We start from the raw sequence: 19,836 nt of genomic DNA, 5'->3' as shown, positions 1-19,836 counted from the left end.
ACAACCTCATCATCTTAGCCATCATTTTAATAATTTATTTGTCCAACAGCGATTTCTTCACGTTATTTCACCTGTCAAAGGTAGGGGCCAAGGAGAGATTGCTACTTCACTGGAAATTTGGAATAAGTGTGAAATAAACTGTCAACAGCACGGGGGTGATAGCTGTGATGTCTTTTTAATTTTGTGTCCATAAAAGGTCTCTACAAATACAGAACAACATGCTGACATTTCAAAATAATCTGAGCATTATCACAACAAAACATAATATTTACAAAATGCTTCCATAAATGAACTAAACAATAACAGAAGTACACATAAATCACAAAAAATTGAGTTTTGTTTCCTTATACACTATTGTCAATATACATTTGTTGTAAAATAAAGTACGCTACAGAACAAGAGGATAAAAGGTGGGGAAGAAAAGTAAAACAAGAGTCATTTGTTTATGGTAAACAAATCAGCATTACTGCATGACTGAACTTTGCATACTTTTGTGAAGCACAGCAATTACAACTGTATGCAGCATTTGAAACTTGTGTGAAGGTTATAATTTTGATTTTTTTTTTGTGTGTGTGTGTGTGTGTGTGTGTGTGTGTGCGCACACATATCTAGTTCACTGCTGATTTCTGTTCACGGCTTTCTAAGTATTCACTCAAAAGCATTTTCGGAATGGTATATCCATCATTGTCATTCCATACATGCACATGTCGTGTGTGAGAGGATTCATCTGTTCTACCTGTAAATTACAACACACTTTTCAGTGTACACTAACATGAGAATCTATAAGGAACAACCAGAAACTAATGCACATTAATTCTCTTTTGTTTTTTGAAACAACTTCCAGTTACAATAAAACATTTTGCTGCAGCTCTATAAAATATATCTCTCACCAATACAGTGTCATTTCATTATGAAATTACTTCCACGAGACTTCATTTTTTCTTTTTAAGATAGTTTTTTTCTTTCCTAAGACTGGTAATTATGCTATTGATATTTGTTTGGAGGCTACAACAAATCTTAAATATAAATGACAATAGTAACAGCAGTTTTAATTTAGATTTCTTTTTTCCAGTCTTGCAGTCTCTCCTTGATTATAGCTTCCAAGATATTTATTTAGGAATGTCTAAGCTGTCTGTGGCACAAACATAATGGACATGGAAAATCAACTTGTGGTGTGGGTCTCTCAGTGTGTGCCAAACAATGTGAATAGTTATTTCTGTAACATGAAAACTTTCCACATAGACTCAAGTTCCGCACTGCTTTTTTTGTTCAACATTGTTAAAGCTTATCTATGAGATAATGTTCGTGTGTGGTCATTTGACATCCATGGACATAAAGACGCAACACACAGATGGCAATGTGTTCTGTAGGAACGTCTTTCATTCTAAAAAGAAAGTGGAAGTCACATTGGTTTCTGGCTGACCTTAGCATTATAATTTAAGAATAAACTTGAGAATCAGTAATACAAACAAAATGTTTCACAAATGCTTCCAGTGGTAAGAAAAGACAGTTCTAATCCGCTGGATCTTTTCTAATTATGTATGAAGATACTAAGCAATGTACTCATGGATTCATGTTAGTTTTAGTGAAATTGTTATTAGATAGTATAACAACAACAATCTGTCACACAACAGATCACACAACACAAACGACCCAAGGTAGCACTGAAAATAATGTAACAACACTTTAAAAAAGGAAGAAAGTTCACAAAACTGCATGTTCAATCAGAAGGTGTAATTGAACTTCTATTCAGTTCAAGAATAGAACCAAATCTGATATTGATTTTTGGAAGAAACAACATTCTAAATTGATATATTCAAGAAAATATGGAGTATCACAATGATCATGCATATGATCAAATCATAATGCTTTGTTACTCTTATAAAAATGGTTTGGATTACGCAGATGTTCATTACATAACTGTTCTTTAAAAATATCTATACACAGAATAACACCACGCAACAGAATCAAGTTGAAATGATCTAACAACAAAATCACTGGATTATCAGAGCCAATAGAAAATATTATCAAATAATTAGCATCACAATTGCAATTAATGGGTTACATTATGTATAAAGTGACTTATTTAGCCATGACATAAAACATGACCCATTTATTGTTTTGTAACTCCCTGTGCCCCTGAAACAGATGAAATCACTAGAAATTCAGACCAGCTCTTCCACCATACATCCAGCATTAATCTCAATATTATAATAATTATTAAGCTCATTTTAAAGTAACATCTATTAAAGGTGACTTGTCTCTTTAAATATTGTGGAAAAAAGAGTGCATAAAAACATTATGGAGGAAGGAAACATTGCTCTGAACACATCTGATCCTTCAGTTGGTCACATGATCATAAAACTTGGCAACTGTGCTTTAGCACCAGATATGACAATATCCCAGTAACATGAACTGGAGAAAGTTCACAGTAATGTCTGATTTTATAGTGACAGAAATGAAACTAAAACAGCAGAAAAAAATATATATTTACATGTTGGCACTGTACATTTGTGCGAATATAGTGTATTGGACATACATGCCAGCAATTCTGTTAGTAATTAAAATCTATTGCAGAATATCATAGTAATAAATATGTATGTAACAGATAATAGTGATACATTAGGTCTGATGATGATACCTTAGTGGGCAGCATCAAGAATTCTAGAGAACAACGTTATGAGTTTCAGGTAGAATATCTTTTAAGTTATTTTCTTTGACTTTAATCCATTTTAGATTATTCAACAACTTTTTTTCTCTGTGGATCACCATTAAATGCATGTCTAACACACAGTTCAGCAAAAGATGATGTCTGACAAGACACATGAAGAGTCAAATGGAGGGGCTCACAACTACAGGGTGGTTGTAATTAAAGTTACAGTTTCAAAATGCTGTAAAAAATGAACCACTGCTCCAAAATATGTCAAATTTGAACAGGATATTATTGAAGGAGGGGGGAAACATAATGGGAAAAAATTACCTCTAGATAGCACTGTAAACACCACAATATTCAAAATAAAAGATGCAGGGTACATGGCTGTTCCTCAGTTTGCATCTGATGTGCTCGGCATGACTGCTTCAATGCACAATCACAAGTTGCTGGTATAGCTCTTTTGCAAGAATGTTACTTTGTACCAGTAGCTCTGCAGAAGTTATCAACACTCGAAAGTATTGAAAAAGGTGTTGGTCCATTACCTGCCAAGGGCCTGGCGTAAATGAATATGAAATTTTTAAAAAAAGGCAGGTTCTTTTGAAGTACAATGTGACAAAGGGAGAAAAATGGTTGATCTGATGGTGTGGGCCACAGCAGGGTCGAGCGATGATGTGCAAACATGCAGTGCATGGAGAATTGCCCAAACTTTGAATATGTCTGTGCACATGGTGCATAAAATTCTATGAATCATCCTGCATTGCCATCCCTTCAAAATTACATGTGTTAAGGAGACGCTTCATGACCTGCTAGTAAGAAACATTTGCTCTAGAATTTCTTGCTCACATGGGAGTGGACAATGAATGGCCATGGAACATTCTGTGGACAGATGAAGCCCACTTCCATCCCCAAGGAATCTTAATACACAGAATTGCTGAATATGGGCAACAGAAAATTCACTCACACATCAACTGAAACCACTTCATTCTGCAAAGGTAACTGTGTGGTGCGGGCTGCTACATTGTTTATCATAGGCATACAGTATATATATCTATGGAGTGAGCACAGCCTCCTGCTCACGTTCCCAACATCAAACCAGGCTAATCACATGATTTTTGGATGCCACTGCTAGTCTACAATTTTTGGTAATAGTGAAACTTTAATATATTTGCCTTGTTTTGTACACGTTTCTACACATCTGACTTTTCATGACAGCTGTGGTGCAGTATTGTCATTGCTGCAGATCAAAAGAGAAGTATATGAAAGGAGGACCAGTTACTTTTCACAGGTATGTACAAAAAATGTATAATTGTAAATGTCATGTTGATATGAGGCACTTTATATGTTGAAAAACATTGAGAGACAGTATTATAAAGTCTTGTACTCTAGAGATAATTTCTGTGATTGTGCGTGTTTACGAGACTGCCAGTCACTGTATACACTTGAGTGTTATGTTAAAATTTATAAGTGACAGTCTGGTTAATTTCCTCCAATTTATGCACATTCTCAAACCCTTGTGTTTATCTAATTATTTCTGCACAAGACAGTTCTCTATGCAGCATCATTGTAGCTTAATTAATTAGAACAGAGATTCAACAACGTGAGTAAGTGCAACAGAAAACATAAAAAAATATAGTTGACTGTCACTTCTTATCCCATTACCGAAATATTGTAAATAAAGTGGAATCCGAGCTATGATACTGTGGCTAAAAGCACAATACCACTGCTCTTCACATCTTTAAGCCATCTACATCCACATGTATACTCTGCAAACCGCCATGAGGTGCATGGCAGAGGGTACATCCTATTGTACCAATTATTACGGTTTCTTCCTGTTCCATTCGCATATACTGTGTGGGAAGAATGACTGACTGAATACCTCTGTGCGTGCACTAATTATTATAATCTTATCCTCAGATCCCTATTTGAGTGATATTCAGGGTGTTGTACTACATTCCTAGAGTAATCATTTAAAGCCAGTTCTTGAAACTTTATTAATATGCTTTCACAGGATAGTTCTGTCTGTCTTTAAAAGTCTGCCACTTCAGTTCCTTCAGTATCTCTGTGACACTCTTCCATGTATTAAACAAACCTGTGACCATTCATGTTGTCCTCCTTTGTATGCATTCACCATCTCCTGTTAGTCCTATCTGGTATAGGTCCCGCACACTTGAGCAACATTCGAGGATGGGTGGCGCAAGTGATTTGTAAGCAATCTCTTTTGTAGACTATTTGCCCTTCCCCAGTAGTCCACCACCTGCTTCACCCATGACAGAACCTATGTGATCATTCCACTTCACCTACCTACAATGTGTTACACACAGGTACTTGTATAAGCTGGCCGATTTTAACAGTGACTCACTGATATTATAGTTGTAGGACACAACTTTTTTTTTTAGTGCAAAATTTTACATTTCTGAACATTTAGAGCAATTTGCCAATCTCTGCACCATGTTGAAATCTTATCAAGATCTGACTGAATATTTATGCAGCTTCTCTCAGATACCACTTCATTACCGATAATTGCATCTTCTGCAAAAAGCCTGATTTTACTATTATATTGTCTGCTAGGTCATTACTATACAACATGAACAGCAAGGATCCCAACACACTTCCCTGGGGCACACCCGAAGTTACTTTACATCTAAAGATGACTCTACATCCAAGATAATACGCTGTGTCCTCTCTACCAAAAAGTCCTCAATCCAGTCACAAATTTCACTTGATACCCTATACTATCGTAGTTTTGACAATGAGCATAGGTGTGGTACTGAGTCACATGCTTTTCGAAAATCAAGAAATACTGCACCTAACTGTTTCCCTTAATTAAAAGCTTTTAGTATGTCATGTGGAAAAAGTGAGAGTTGGGTTTCACATTATCAATGTTTTCAAAAAAACCATGCTAGTTGACATTGAGGAGGTAATTCTGTTCGTGATACCTCATTATGCTTGAGCTCAAAATAAGTTCTAAGATTCTACAACAAATCGATGTCAAGGACATTGGATGATAGTTTTGTCACCTGAGCTTTTTTTCAAGAACTGGGCACAGTTTTTTGTTCGAGGGACCTATGGTAGATTATAGTGAGAAGAAGGCCAACTCAGCTGAAAATTCAGTATAGAATCTGACAGGGATTCCATCGGGGCCTAGAGTTTTGATCAACTTTAACGATTTCAGCTGTTTATCAACATCGCTAACCCTATTGGGGCTATTCTCCTGAGTTTTCCTTTGTAAAGGATTATTTGAAAATGGAGTTAAGGATTTCAGCTTTTTCTTCAGTTTCAGTTACTGTCTCATTTGCTAGGGACTGGACACTAACTTTGCTGCCACTAACAGCTTTTACATACGACCAGAATTTCTTTGGATTTTGTGAAATATCATTTGACAATATTTTGCTACGGCAGTCACTGAAGGCATCATGCACTGCTCTCTCGACAGCCAATGTGTGACATTCAGCATCTCTCTATTTATAGACCTCTGTTTTGTATTACACCTATTATGCAGTAATCTCTGTTTCTTTACAGTGACTGTATAACACGGAGATTCCCTCGCATTATGAACTGTTCTACTAAGTACACATCTATCCAGCGTGTGGTCAACCATTCTTTTAAACTTGAGCCAGAGTTCCTCTGCACGCTCCTGATCTGTGCTGAATGTTTTAAGTGCCTCACTGAGATACTGAAATTCTGATTTTTTTGTCTAGTTTACTGAACATATATATCTTTCTGCTTGTTTTAGCTGTCCTTTGTACTTTGGTAATCATTGATGGCACAGCTGTGTCATGGTCACTGACACCAGTTTTGATGCAGACATCCTCAACGAGGTCACGTCTATTTGTTGCCATCAGATTCCATATACTTACATCATGAGTACGATTCCTAACTATCTGTTCTAGGTAGTTTTCTGAGAAGGCATTTAGTAGAGTTTCACAGGATGTGTTACCACACTTACCACTAGGTAACACCCACCACTAACAAAACTGTAATTTTCCCAATTAACTATTGGATGATTAAAGTCTCCACTGATGATTACAGTTTGACTGGGGAACGTACGTACAAGTGAACTAAGGTTTTCTCTGAAGTTTTCTGTTACATCAGGAGATGGGTCTTATGGGCAATAGAAGGATCCAATTATCATTTTATACCCACCGAGTCTTGCCCAAATAATTTCACATGTATCTTCAATCTCTATCTCTGTGGATTTGAGTTTTTTGTCTACTGTGACAAATACACCACCACCATTTTCCATTCGCCTATCCTTTCGATATACACCTAAATTTTCCCAAAAATCTCATTGCTATCACTTTTAGGTTTCATCCAGCTTTCTGTACCTAGTATTATGTGAGCTTCAATGCTTTTCGTGAGCACTTCAAACTCTGGCACTTTGTTGCAAATGTTTCCGCAGTTTACTGTCAGGATTTTAATACTCTTGCCTGTGGGAGGCATATCTTCTAATAACACTGATATTTCTGGGTTTCCTACAGCTGTCATTATCTGGATTGGATGGACAGTCACCTAAAAAAAACCACCTGTTTCTATCGTACACACTGTCAGCTACCTGAGTAGCAGGCTCTAATGTGTAGTGCACATCTGACCTATTTAGGGGGACCCTACAGTTCTCAACCCCGTAGCATAAGTCTAGGAAGTCGTAGCCCAGTTTGTCACAGAACTTTCAAAGTCTCTGGTTCAGCCCTTCCACTCGGCTCAGAACCAAAGGGCCACTATCATTTCTGGGGACAACGCTGCAAATTGTGAGCTTTGCTGAGACTCGCTCCATGAAGCTGGTCTTCTCAACTTTCTCTGCCAGTCACTGGAATGATCCAAGTAAGATGTCGACATGACAATCTGCAGTTGGTTGCAACCTGTTTCCTCAATGGCTGCTGGAATAGCCCCTTCAACATGTTTAATGAGACACCCAGGCATACACACTGAGTGCACACTGTGGCCTTTCTTGTCCCTTGCTGCCATTTCCCTACGGGGTACCATCATTCATTGTACATTTGAACTGCCAATGATTAATAGACCCCTAACATTTTGCGTTTGCCTCCTCCTGACACTGGACAAAACAGGTTTCCACACAACAGTTGAAGTGAGACCCACTGTGTCAGTTTCAGTGAAAGACAGCATCTCAAACTCACTGGTTAGAGGGATCAGTACAACACCCTGAATCCTCCCTGGTCCCCGTCCACCCTGTACAGGATGCCCACTGACATACCACTTGCAGTCAAGTGGATAGGTAATGATAGATCCTGTAATTTCTGCAGAGAAGACAGGATAAACTGGAGAGAATAGTATTTGAGGTACGTCTGGTACACGCATCAGAAGAACAAGGCTCTTGGGAGCTCTTCCAACACACCTATTCACAGTAGCTGTCAACTGTTTGACAGTAGTCAGGCTCATTTCCAGCTGCTTACGTCAACTAACCCATCCTGTGTTTAAGAACAGCAGTCACATTGGGGCTGCATTTTGGCTGATGATGTATTATAAGGCAGTGAACAGAGGACTTTAAATTAAACCTGCTGATTATCTTTTAATTTGTAGAGGTAGAAAGTTTGTAATTCCCTATAAGAATTGAAGCAGATACACAAAATGGGATTTCCATTAGAGCAACACAAAAACTGTGGTAAAAATTACTACTTTCCTAAAAGTTCTGATGTTAATTATAGTTGTTAAACTCAAAAACAGAGTTGATTTACGATAAATGTAGATAATAATTAGGGCTACTCCTCTTAACAAAATTTTAGTTACAAAATCTGCTACAGTAACTAAATCACAAACCCCGATCTGTTACAAATTGCTCATAGATTATACAAAGGACAATGGTAGGTTCCGAAAATTCTCAAAAATACATTTATTTGCGTTGATACACAATGAAATTCAGCGGAGATGGATACTTTAGCTGAACTGTGAACCACAAACACTGATTTGCTACAAAGTAAATTATGTATCCACAACACTCATATCACTAACTTTCAAAAATATAGTTTTGGAAGCATCCGAAAATTCTGAAACTAACCTATGTCTCATGGAACTGTACAACAAAATCAGAGAAAGATTGTTTTGAATGACAGTAGGCCTACTGCCTTAAAAATTTTAAAACAGCGCAATTTAGTTCAAGCCTACAATTAACAGTAACAATACTAGTTTATCACAGCACTCGCAAATGTTCGAAATTTCACAATATGAACAAGTACTGATACAATGAAAGATTACACAGAGGAAATGATGCAAACAGTAAAATATGTGAACATTGAACTTTAAATCAACACACAGTCTTGTACAAGCAGTCTCACATAAGGGAAAATTAGTAAGTCAGCTTTTATATATAGATTAACATGCATATTGCACAGATTTTTCCTTAGCTGATACTGTCCACACTTTTACACTGGCGGGCTGAAGGACACTGCAGCGCAAGTTTATCTCGACCACAACTGCTAAAATGTGCAGCACCAACAAAGCAAGTCTTCTGCCTGTTGCAGTTAACAATGCAACTTCAGTGCTTGGTATCAAATTGTTACATTGTCCGTAAAATGCATATATGCAACTTTCACAGTACTTCTGAAGGGGATCTATCTGTAGCAGCAAAATAACAACATTCAAAATGCACTAAGTCCTATACAGGCTAAAATGCACCATTCCAAAATCATGTGACTTGAACTGCAGGAGATGTTACAGACAGAATTCTTGTTCTGTGCATGCAAATTCTCACTCCATAGATATTTATACTAAACGATCATAGGGCCATAGTTTTCCAAGGAGATAAGTCCTGCAGGTTCTGTTACCTTTACCATTTCTGGTAAATGCTATGAGAATCTTTTGTGCACCAACATCATTGCAAACCTTCAACAGATGCAAGATGGCACTCCTCCACATATTGCATAGCCAATGAAGCAGCTAGTGCACAGGCATCTTGGAAATACTACAATTATCATCTATCATTTTCTTACAGCCTAACTGTCCAGATCACCTTATCTTAGCCTGTGTCACTTCTGGCTGTAGCCTTGTTTGACTGATGATGTGTTGAAGTGCTCGAATTACAAATCTAGTTGAGCTGAATGCATGCATTGTGCAGCACGTTCTAAATGTGACATCTAAGACACAGTTATTTGTTGTTGAACATGCTGTTTCTCAATTTCAACTTGTTACAGAAAACTGTGGACAGCATACTGAATGTATCTTGTGCCAGTATCACAACAATTAAAAACCAATTTCATTGTTGCTTTCTATCCAAGCCTTACAATAATGGAAAACAGATTTTTCCCATCTGATGTGGTGCAACCTTGTCATGGTGGATGGACTTAACTTACTAACAGTGCCACAACTGTTGAACGCCAAACTTATGCAGCCATGCACAATGTTTAATGTGCAACTCTCACCATAACCATTGTATTGCAATTCATCTGTCATTTGTAGATGAATCCATTACTTAATGAAGCTTACAGTGCTATGAAGCATAAAAATTTTTGTTAATTTTTTTTTTGTCTCCATAATGTTTACCTCGTCTTCAAAAATGGTTCAAATGGCTCTGAGCACTATGGGACTTAACATCTATGGTCATCAGTCCCCTAGAACTTAGAACTACTTAAACCTAACTAACCTAAGGACAGCACACAACACCCAGTCATCACGAGGCAGAGAAAATCCCACCTCATCTTCGATTGATATCATTCAGAGCACACTGTTCTACTATCACCAGTGGAGAACAGCCAGTGTAGGATATGGCTTCCCACACCACAATTCCGGGTGTTGGTCCTGTGTGCCTCTGTCGTACACACTCCAAATTTTGGCACTCCCCTGCACGATACCACATATGCGTTTGCCCATCACTGGCAACAAGGCACAAGCGACTCTCATCACTAAAGATGACACACCTCCATTCGTCCTTCTATAACCGCCTATTGTGACACCACTGGAGGTGGGCTGAGTGATGTTGGGGTGTGAATGGAAGACGCCCTAACGGCATGCGGGATCGTAGCCCTGCTTCATGGAGACGGTTGTGAATGGTTCTCAGTGATACCCCCAGAGCAACAGTGTCCCTAATTTGTTGTGAAGTGACGGTGTGGTCCTGCATGGCACTTCGTAAAGTGCAACGGTCTTGGCGTGCATCTGTGCGTCACTGCTGTCTGGACCCAGGTTGACGGGCATATGCACCTTCTGCTGACCACTGGCGACAACATCAATGCACTGTGGAGACCTCTTGCCCCACGTGTTGTGCAATTTTGCGTTAGGTCCATCCAGCCTCCTGCAAGCCCACCATACGCTCTCGCTCAAAGTCCATCAGTTGCACAAACGGTTCACATACATGCTGTCGCGGCATGCTGACAATGCTGAAGACGCACAAGGAGCTCCGTATACCACGGCAAAACTGGCTGCCACTGGCTCTAGCGGTGAACAACTACTGAGCACATTGTGACGCGTTTGATCATCGCATGCACTGCCCTCTCCAAGTGTCCCGCGCAAGTATACCAGGTCTTATTCACTTGAGTCAATGTGTTCTTTTTTCATTTTCTAGGAGTGTATTAAGAATCAATATAGGAGCAGAATTCTGTATTTGAAGGGGCACCAGAAAACTGCACCATACAGCCCACAATAAAATCAAGCTGCTGAATAAGAAAACAGTATTGTTAGATTGGTCAGGATTTCTGTACCTGAAAGTGCATTTCCATTTAGAATGTGGGCAAAGCTGTGACTTACACAGCATTCACACTCAACTAGACTAAGACAAGTTGAGAAAAAGATTAAGATATTGCCAAGGATATTGCTAAGATACTGCTAAGGAAGAAATCACGCTCAGAAATTTTGTTGAAGAAATTTACTTTCATGCTCCAAATCGAAGTAGTCACAAATAGGACATAAAAGCGAAAAAAGATTAATTTGGTTTCCAGAGCAGTGACTAGTAACAAGACACTAACATGTTCTCTTATAGAAAGAGTCTTTAAGGATCATACTAGTGCAGAGGAAACATCAAAGTAGTGAGTTTTGTTCTGACTGCAAGTAAGTTATCCATAGCAGATGACAGCCTACGAGACATTCCTGCAGGAAAAGGGGAGGGGGGGGGGGGGGCCAGTATCAGGTAAGGGGCTGTAAACCAGTAATAATTCCGAAAAAGACTTTTACTTTACTGTCAACTCTTTTGTGTAATTTTTGCTGTGCTGATTTTTTCCCTGTTCACACTGAGTTTTTGTAGACTCTATGTAACTCATTCTGTTCCAGACATTGTGTGATTTGTAATAGCAAAAATTGAAGTCCACCATGTCTGATATTATTTTATTACAAATAAATCATTTATTTTAACATGTTATGCAGCTTCTCAGCACAATTCAGGAACACTGTGTGTTACAAGTTCTCAGTTTCACACACTCTTGAGGTTTTGTAGAATATTTGGTGTGTGAACAGTCAGTATCTTTGTACCTCACTTCTGTATCTCTTGTTGTGTGACCCATAACAGCAAAAATCAAAGTTTATTGTGTCTGGACTATTTGTCAACCCAGAACACATTATTTCAACAGGTTATAGGCCCATGAATGGAAGACAATTAATGGTTGGTTGGTTGGCTGGTTTAAAAGAGGGGGTGCAGGGACCAAACTTCGAGGTCATCAGTCCCTTGTTCCCAGTAAAATAATTACACAAAGGAAAGAAGAAAAGAAAGGAGACGTACAGCACAATAACAAGAGAAAGGAAGAACCAGGAGAACAAAAGAAAGGCAACCAACACTATTATGGACAAAAACAGGAACAGAAGACCATAGAGAGAAGCAAGAAATAGGTAGAAGGGGTAAAAATAAGAGCAGGTGATCATGGCTGGCCGACCACGAGAATAAAATGAGAAAGCCAGCCACTCTGCAACACATTAAAACATCCACCCTAAAGCATTAGAGTGAAGAACACGAAGGGACAAAGGACATGTGCTAAGACTTGCATAGAATTATAGAACCCACCATCACGTATAAAACATAAAACTAAATTATCCAATGAGGCGCTGTCAGCTAAAATCAATGGCAACGAGTCCGGTAACTGAAGAGTCTGTCGCAGGGCAGCCAAAGGAGGACAGCTCACCAAGATATGCACCACAGTCAGCCGGGCGCCGCACCGACACTGAGGTGGGTCATCACAGTGCAGGAGGTAGTCTTGTCACCTGAGCTTGGCAAATGCGGAGGCGGCAGAGAACCACAGAGACCCTGTGAGAAGCCCGCATGGAGGACTGCCACACACCTGTAGTCTCCTTAATGGCACGCAGTTTGTTGTGCATGCTGAGGTTATGCCATTTCACCTCCCACAGCCACAAATTCTTGCGGCGTAGTACTGAACGCAGGTCAGTTGCAGAGAAGCTGACCTCCATGAGCGGTTTCCGCATAGCCTCTTGGCAAGTTCGTTGCCAGGGATTCCGACATGACCTGGGGTCCAGACAAACACCACAACACAACCGGACCGTTCCAGGGCATAGATGGACTCCTGGATGGTCGCTATCAAAGGACGACGAGGGTAACACTGGTCAAGAGGTTGGAGGCGGCTCAAGGAGTAAGTACACAGAAGAAACACCTCCCCAGGGCTTGAACGGATTTGCTCAAGAACACGAGATACAGCCACCAGCTCGGCTGTGAAAACACTGCAGCAATCAGTCAAGAAATGCTGTTCAATATGTCCTACACGGACAGTCGTGAAGCCGACGTCAGCATCAGTTATCAAGCCATCGGTGTAAACAACCTCGTGGCCTCAGTACTTCTCAAGAATTGAGAGGAAGTGGCAGAGGGAGCCGCGGGGTTAACTGAGTCCTTAGGGCCATGTGAAAGATCCAGACGAAGCTGAGGCCTAGTTGTACACCATGGAGGTGTATGTGGTTGGACCTCAAATATAGGTGGTAAAGGCAAGACTTCAGTTCAGAAAGACGGGATAGGACATGAACTGCAATTGGAAGCCCTGACCTGGGCCGCTGATGCGAGAGATGAATGGCCGTGGATGGGTAAAGGAGACCGTGATTCGGATGCGCACCGGATCTATGAACGTGTGCTACGTTAGCTGGCCAACAGTCGGCGCACGCCTAAGCTGCAATGGAGGCGCTATAGCTTCCACAAGGACACTGGTCACCGGACTCATCCTAAAAGCTCCTGTCACTAGGCGAACACCACAGTGGTGCACCAGGTTGAGTAAACGAAACACTGAGGGTGCCGCCGAACCATAAACCAGACTCCCACAGTCAAGGCAGGATTGAACAAGGGCTCTGTAGAGCTGCAGTGGCGTAGAGCGATCTACACCCAGTTGGTGTTGCTCAGGCAGAGGAGGGTATTGAGGTGATACCAGCACTTCTGCTGAAGCTGACAAAGGTGAGGAAGCCAAGTCAATAAGGCATCGAAAACCAATCCAAGGACCAATATGTCTCCACTACAGTGAGTGGATCATCATTAAGGTATAGTTCTGGTTCTGGATGAACGGTACGACACCGACAGAAGTGGTCGGCCGAAAACTGGAAACCGTGGGCTACAGCCCATGACTGCGCCTTGTGGATGGCTCCCTGTAGGCACCGTTCAGCAACACTAGTACTGGTGGAACAGTATGAAACACAGAACTTGTCTGCATATAGAGAAGGTGAGACAGACGGCCCTACAGCTGCTGCTAGACCATTAATGGCCACTAAAAATAGAGTGACACTCAATACAGAGCCTTGTGGGACCCCATTCTCCTGAATATGGGGGGGGGGGGGGGGGGGGAGGGGGAGACTGTGGGAGGCACCAACTTGGACACGGAAAGTACAAAGCAACACAAAATTATGCATAAAAATCTGGAGTGGGCCGTAGAGACCCCACTCTTATAATGTGGCAAGGATAAGAGGTCACCAGGTCATGTCAAACGCTTTTTGCAAATCAAAAAAGACAGCAACCAACTGTTGGCGTCTGGAAAAGGCTGTTCGGATGGCAGACTCGAGGGACACAAGATTATCAATGGTAGAGCAACCCTGTGGAAGCTGCCAACACACCATACGTTCCAGCAGTTTACAAAGAACATTGGTGAGGCTGATGGGCCGACAGCTATCCACATCAAGTTGGTTTTTATCAGATTTGAGCACCGCAATGATGGTGTTCTCCTGCCATTGTGATGTAAAGGCGCCATTGCACCAGATCTGGTTGAAGATGACAGGGAGACGTCACTTTTAGTCATATGAGAGATGTTTTATCATCTGACTATGGATCGGATCTGGTCCAGGAGCTGTGTCAGGGCAATGTGCAAGGGCACTGAGGAGTTCCCACTCTGTAAATGGAGCATCATAGGATTCACTGTGGTGTGTAGTAAATGAGAGGGCTTTCCCTTCCAGTCGCTGTTTGAGAGTGCGAAAGGCTGGGGGGTAATTCTCAGATGCAGAGGCCTGAGCAAAGTGCTCAGTAATCGCGTTTGCGTCGGTAGATAACACGCCATTTATGTTAACACCATGAACATCTGTTGGGGTCTGGTATCTGAAGAGACATGTGATCTTTGCCCAGACTTAGGAAGGTGACGTATGGCACCCAATTGTCGAGACATCTCTCCCAACACTCCTGCTTCCGTTGTTTGATAAGTTGGTGAATGCAAGCATGGAGCTGCTTAAAGGCTATGAGGTGCTCCAGGGAAGAGTGCTCGCCAACGGTCCTTAACTGCTTCAGCGACTTCCGGCGACCACCAAGAAACTGTCTTTCACCGGGGGACCCTAAAGTGCGAGGGATTGTGTTTTCTGCCACAGAAACGATTGTTGTAGTCACCTGCTCAACCATCACATCAATTTTCCCATGTGGTGAAGAGTCAACAGTGACCACAGAGGTTAAAAGTTTCCCAGTCCGCCTTGTTTAAAGCCCATCTGGGCAAGCGTCCGTGGGCTTGACGGTGAGGCAGTGACTGGAAGATGGGGAAGTGGTCACTACTACACAGGTCGCCGTGTTCTCTCCAGCTGATAGATGGGAGAAGTCCTGGGCTGCAAATTGATAAATCAATGGCCGAGTAAGTACCTCCAGCTCCGGTGGGTCCGGTATTTAAGATGCAGAGGTTGAAGTGAGACAGTAAAGTTTTGACATCCCTGCCTCAGCCAGTAAGCACGGTGCAACCCCACAAGGGGTTATGGGCATTAAAATCTCCCAAAAGTAGGAAAGGTTTAGGGAGTTGATCAATCAGTGCAGTTAATAGATTCCGGGATACTACACCATCTGGAGGAAGATATACATTGCAGACAGTTATTTCCTGCGTCATCCTTATTTTGACAACCACAGCTTCGAGAGGGTTTGGAAGGGGAACAGGTTCACTACAGACTGAGTTTAGGACATAAATGCAAACTCCACCTGACACTATTACCGTCACTATGGTTCCTGTGGTATCTCTTATAGCCACAGAGGGCAAGGGTCCGCATTGCGGGGAACCACGTTTCCTGGAGGGAAATGCAGAAAGCAGGTGTAAAGCTTAACAGTTGCTGAAGCTCTGCTAGGCGGTGGAAAAAACTGCCACAATTCCACTGGAGGAAGACGTCATCTTGAGATGGGGAAGGCGTGGAACATTCAATGAGGCAGTTTACGCCTCAGTGTCACCTGCTGCCACCGATTTTTTCCCCGAGCAATCTATATCCATTTTGTCTGACAATCCGACAAGATCTAGGTCCTCAGACAGATCTAGGTCCACAGACACAGAGCTTGTAGGTAGCAATGGTGTGGGTGCCACTGCAATTCCCTTGGTCTTGGGAACCTTCTTTTTGGATTTCTCTCACTGTTCCTTGAGGTTCCCTGGCTGAGAGGACTTCACTGATTCAGTCTCCGGGACTAAGGATGAGCCTGAAGCCCTGTGACCAGCTGCTTTTGGCGTCTTCAGGCACTGACGGGTGCCATTTTTCCCACTAGCAAAAACCTGGGAAGGGAGTGACCCAAGGGACTCCTTCCTAACAAGAGCAGCCGAAGAAGTTGTACACTTCTCCAGCTTAGAAGTGGGGATAGATGTCCCTGGTGGTGGTGGGGGGGGGGGGGGGAGGGGGGTGTTGCTCCTGTAGGGGGTGCAGGAGCAGAAGGGAGGGAAGTGCCCCCCCCGCCCCTCACTATCAAGGGGGCAGGTGTAGTCTTCTGGCTCAGAGATGACTGGGTTTGGTGGAGCTGATGGGGTGTAGCGGCAGCGTAAGACTATGTCATGCGCACAGGATGTAGGAGCTCAAATTTCCTCTTAGCCTCACTATACATCAATCGGTCCAGGGTCTTGTACTCCACGATTTTCCTTTCTTTCTGGAGAATCCTGCAGTCTGGCGAGCAAGGCGAATGGTGCTCTCCACAGTTGACACAGATGGGAGGTGGGGCACATTGAGTATTGGGATGTGATTGGCATCTACAATCTCGACATGTGACACTGGAAGTACAGCGGGAAGACATATAACCAAACTTCCAACATTTAAAGCACCACATTAGAGGAGGGATATAGGGTTTCGCATCACAGTGGTAGACCATCACCTTTACCTTCTCGGGTAATTTATCACCCTCGAAGGCCAAGATGAAGGCACCGGTGGCAACCTGATTACCCCTCGGACCCCCGTGGATACGCCGAATGAAATGTACTCCTCACCGTTCTAAACTGGCGTGCAGCTCATCCTCAGACTGCAAAAGAAGGTTCCTGTGAAATATGACACCCTGGACCATATTTAAGCTCTTATGGGGTGTGATGGTTACAGAAACATCCCCAGCTTGTCACAAGTGATTAATGCCCGTGACTGGGCAGAGGATGCTGTTTCGATCAAGACTGCCCAAGATCTCATTTTGAACAAGCCCTCCATCTCCCCAAACTTGTCCTCTAAATGCTCAACAAAAACTGAGGCTTCATCGTCATGAAAGGTTCCCCATCAGCTCTCAAACATACAAGGTACTGGGGTGAATAAGAGCTGCTGCCATCCTTTGTCCAACGTTCCTCCCATGGTGTGGCCAGAGAGGGGAATGATTTGGGGTCGTACTTCTGTGCATTGAATTGAGCCCATGAACCCTTAGAGACTGCTGGTGTTTGACCACCAGCAAGAGACGATTACTATGCTTCATCGCGTGTCATCCACCCTGATGCCACCCACTCCGCCCTCACCATGGGTGCCACCCACCCGCATGCAGCAAAGGCCACTTTGCAGGATGGCCATTGCCGGAGGTCCCAATGCCACAGGGGGATGGGCATCTTCCCCTTTGGCGTACGTGAGAAGTTAACGGTGTAGGTATCAGTAGAACGATCCCTGTGTGGTCAGGGGCTACAGCCAACAGGGTACATGGCAGCCCCACCACAACGGACTGGCTACCATGCTGGATATCAGGTGCAACCAAGCAAACAAGTCCATTATCAACGTCAGTGTAGAAAACGATACTGCACAGTTGTTGGAAAAATACGCACCCAGGAGGGTGACCTCGCCCAACAGTTGGAGAATGAGCAGAAGTGCACATCCAAGTCAATGAAGGATGCGATTGGCCTCAGCACATGATGGACACGATGCACCATGTAAGGCGCCCTTCCCCAATTGGCTCGCTCTTCGGGAACATTTTGAAAAATGGAGGTAAAACCCTACAGGGGACCATCACAAAGGCCGAAACGTGCGATACTCCTTTTAGACGCCTCTTATGACAGGCAGGAATACCTTGGACCTATTCTAACCCCCGGACCCGCAGGGGAGACAAATAATATTTTGTGGTAAATTAACATCAGAGACATGATAAATATTTTATATACAATAGTGACAAGTAAGAACAGTTTCCCATCTATGGGCAAAGAAAAACTTAACCTCATGATACAAAGTGAGATTTTCACATAAGCTAGTTCAAAGGTATTGGAAATTGACCCTCTTGTAAGTTTCAAGTTTGCATACTACCAAAACCATACAATGCACAGACATTCCTGAAGTATGCTCATTAGTTACATAATGTGCTGATAAAGATGTATGTCAAGAAATAGTATTAGAGACAGTGGACTTGGATTATTGCTATTATGGATGAGAGAGAGAGAGAGAGAGAGAGAGAGAGAGAGAGAGAGAGAGAGAGAGAGAGAGCGGGAGGGGGGGGGGGGGGCAGTGTGTGCATTGAACTGCAAAGAAATAGTACCCATATTATCTAAGCACCAGCAGCAGCAGCAGCTTGGCAAGTAACAGAGTAATGAAACAAACAAACAAACAAACAAACAAACTTGGAGAACACCCTCTCAGAGTTTAGCTGTACACAACTCTTCCACATCTTAGATCAACCTTGCATGAACTTCTGCTGTGAATTAAGAGATTGGAACAACGGACATGAAAAAAATTGAATTGTCATCAGGAAAATCCATCTGCATGTATTTTTATCATTCAAATAATTTTACATCAGTTAAGCCTCATATAAATGGTACCATTTTAAATTTAAACAACTCAGATTTGTGTGTGTTTTGTGACAAACTAAAATGGCAGGTATACCTTAATGGGAAAAGTCACTTGACAGGAAGCTCTTAAAATCCTAAAATACCTTAACAAACAAACACGAGGACACAACAGAGGTCTCACCCTCTGCAATTTTACAAAAGGTTTCATTGATACAGACTTCAATAAGCAGATATATAAAAGGTGTTAGACATTGTCGCATTGAGGGTATTATAGTAATGACCAGCCCTAAAAATAGCCTATGTCATAAGGTTGGAAAACAATGATTTAACCATGAGCTGTCTCAAATATTGGCCCGACCAAGAGAACTTTCAATTGATATGAATTTAGAAATGAAACCAATCATTGTGACTTTGTGCCACAGTTTGAGATAAAGGTGTTATGGGTTATGAGATAGTAATCCTGATCTAATGCACAGCATGTGCAAATAATAAGGTGGGGGGGTGGGGGGTGGGAGGTGGCATGTTTGAGTACTCCTGCCATCCAAGCACGAAAAGACAAAATAATTATGTTTTTAAATGTTAGAAAACTACACAGTAATGTAATCCTAGGAAAGTATTATTATAGTTCAGATCCATGAAGTACATGAATCTGGAATTGAATTCAACATACAATAGTCTGCTGCCACATACCATTTGAAAATATGAAAGCTACCAATACTAAGCAAGACAATACCAAAATTCTGTGACACCCTTACACAACTTCCCACACTACTACAGTTTCAAATCAACTATACAAATTTCTCACAACACAAAACCAACAATTAAAAAATATAAATGTGTGATGGTTTGCATGGTACTACGTATGGAATCTAGCTACCATAATAT

The 19,836-nt window shown here is 41.9% G+C and overlaps 1 protein-coding gene across 2 annotated transcripts in view; it reads right to left on the bottom strand.

Moving 5' to 3' along the window:
- Positions 1–588: 588 nt before the first annotated feature.
- Positions 589–19,836, bottom strand: part of LOC124556680 (R3H domain-containing protein 4-like) — a 113,217-nt gene continuing 93,969 nt past the window's right edge. The window contains exon 6 of one of the 2 annotated variants that reach the window (XM_047130646.1): positions 589–736. In XM_047130646.1, coding sequence (XP_046986602.1) covers positions 609–736 — 128 coding nt within the window. In that variant the 3' untranslated portion in view covers positions 589–608. The remainder of the gene's footprint in view (positions 737–19,836) is intronic. The other variant, XM_047130647.1, reaches the window with a different exon arrangement.

This window comes from Schistocerca americana, chromosome X (genome assembly GCF_021461395.2).
Source record: "Schistocerca americana isolate TAMUIC-IGC-003095 chromosome X, iqSchAmer2.1, whole genome shotgun sequence".
Lineage (NCBI taxonomy): Eukaryota > Metazoa > Arthropoda > Insecta > Orthoptera > Acrididae > Schistocerca > Schistocerca americana.
Note: the sequence above shows the minus strand (reverse complement) of the source record. Positions and strands in the feature narration are given on the sequence as shown.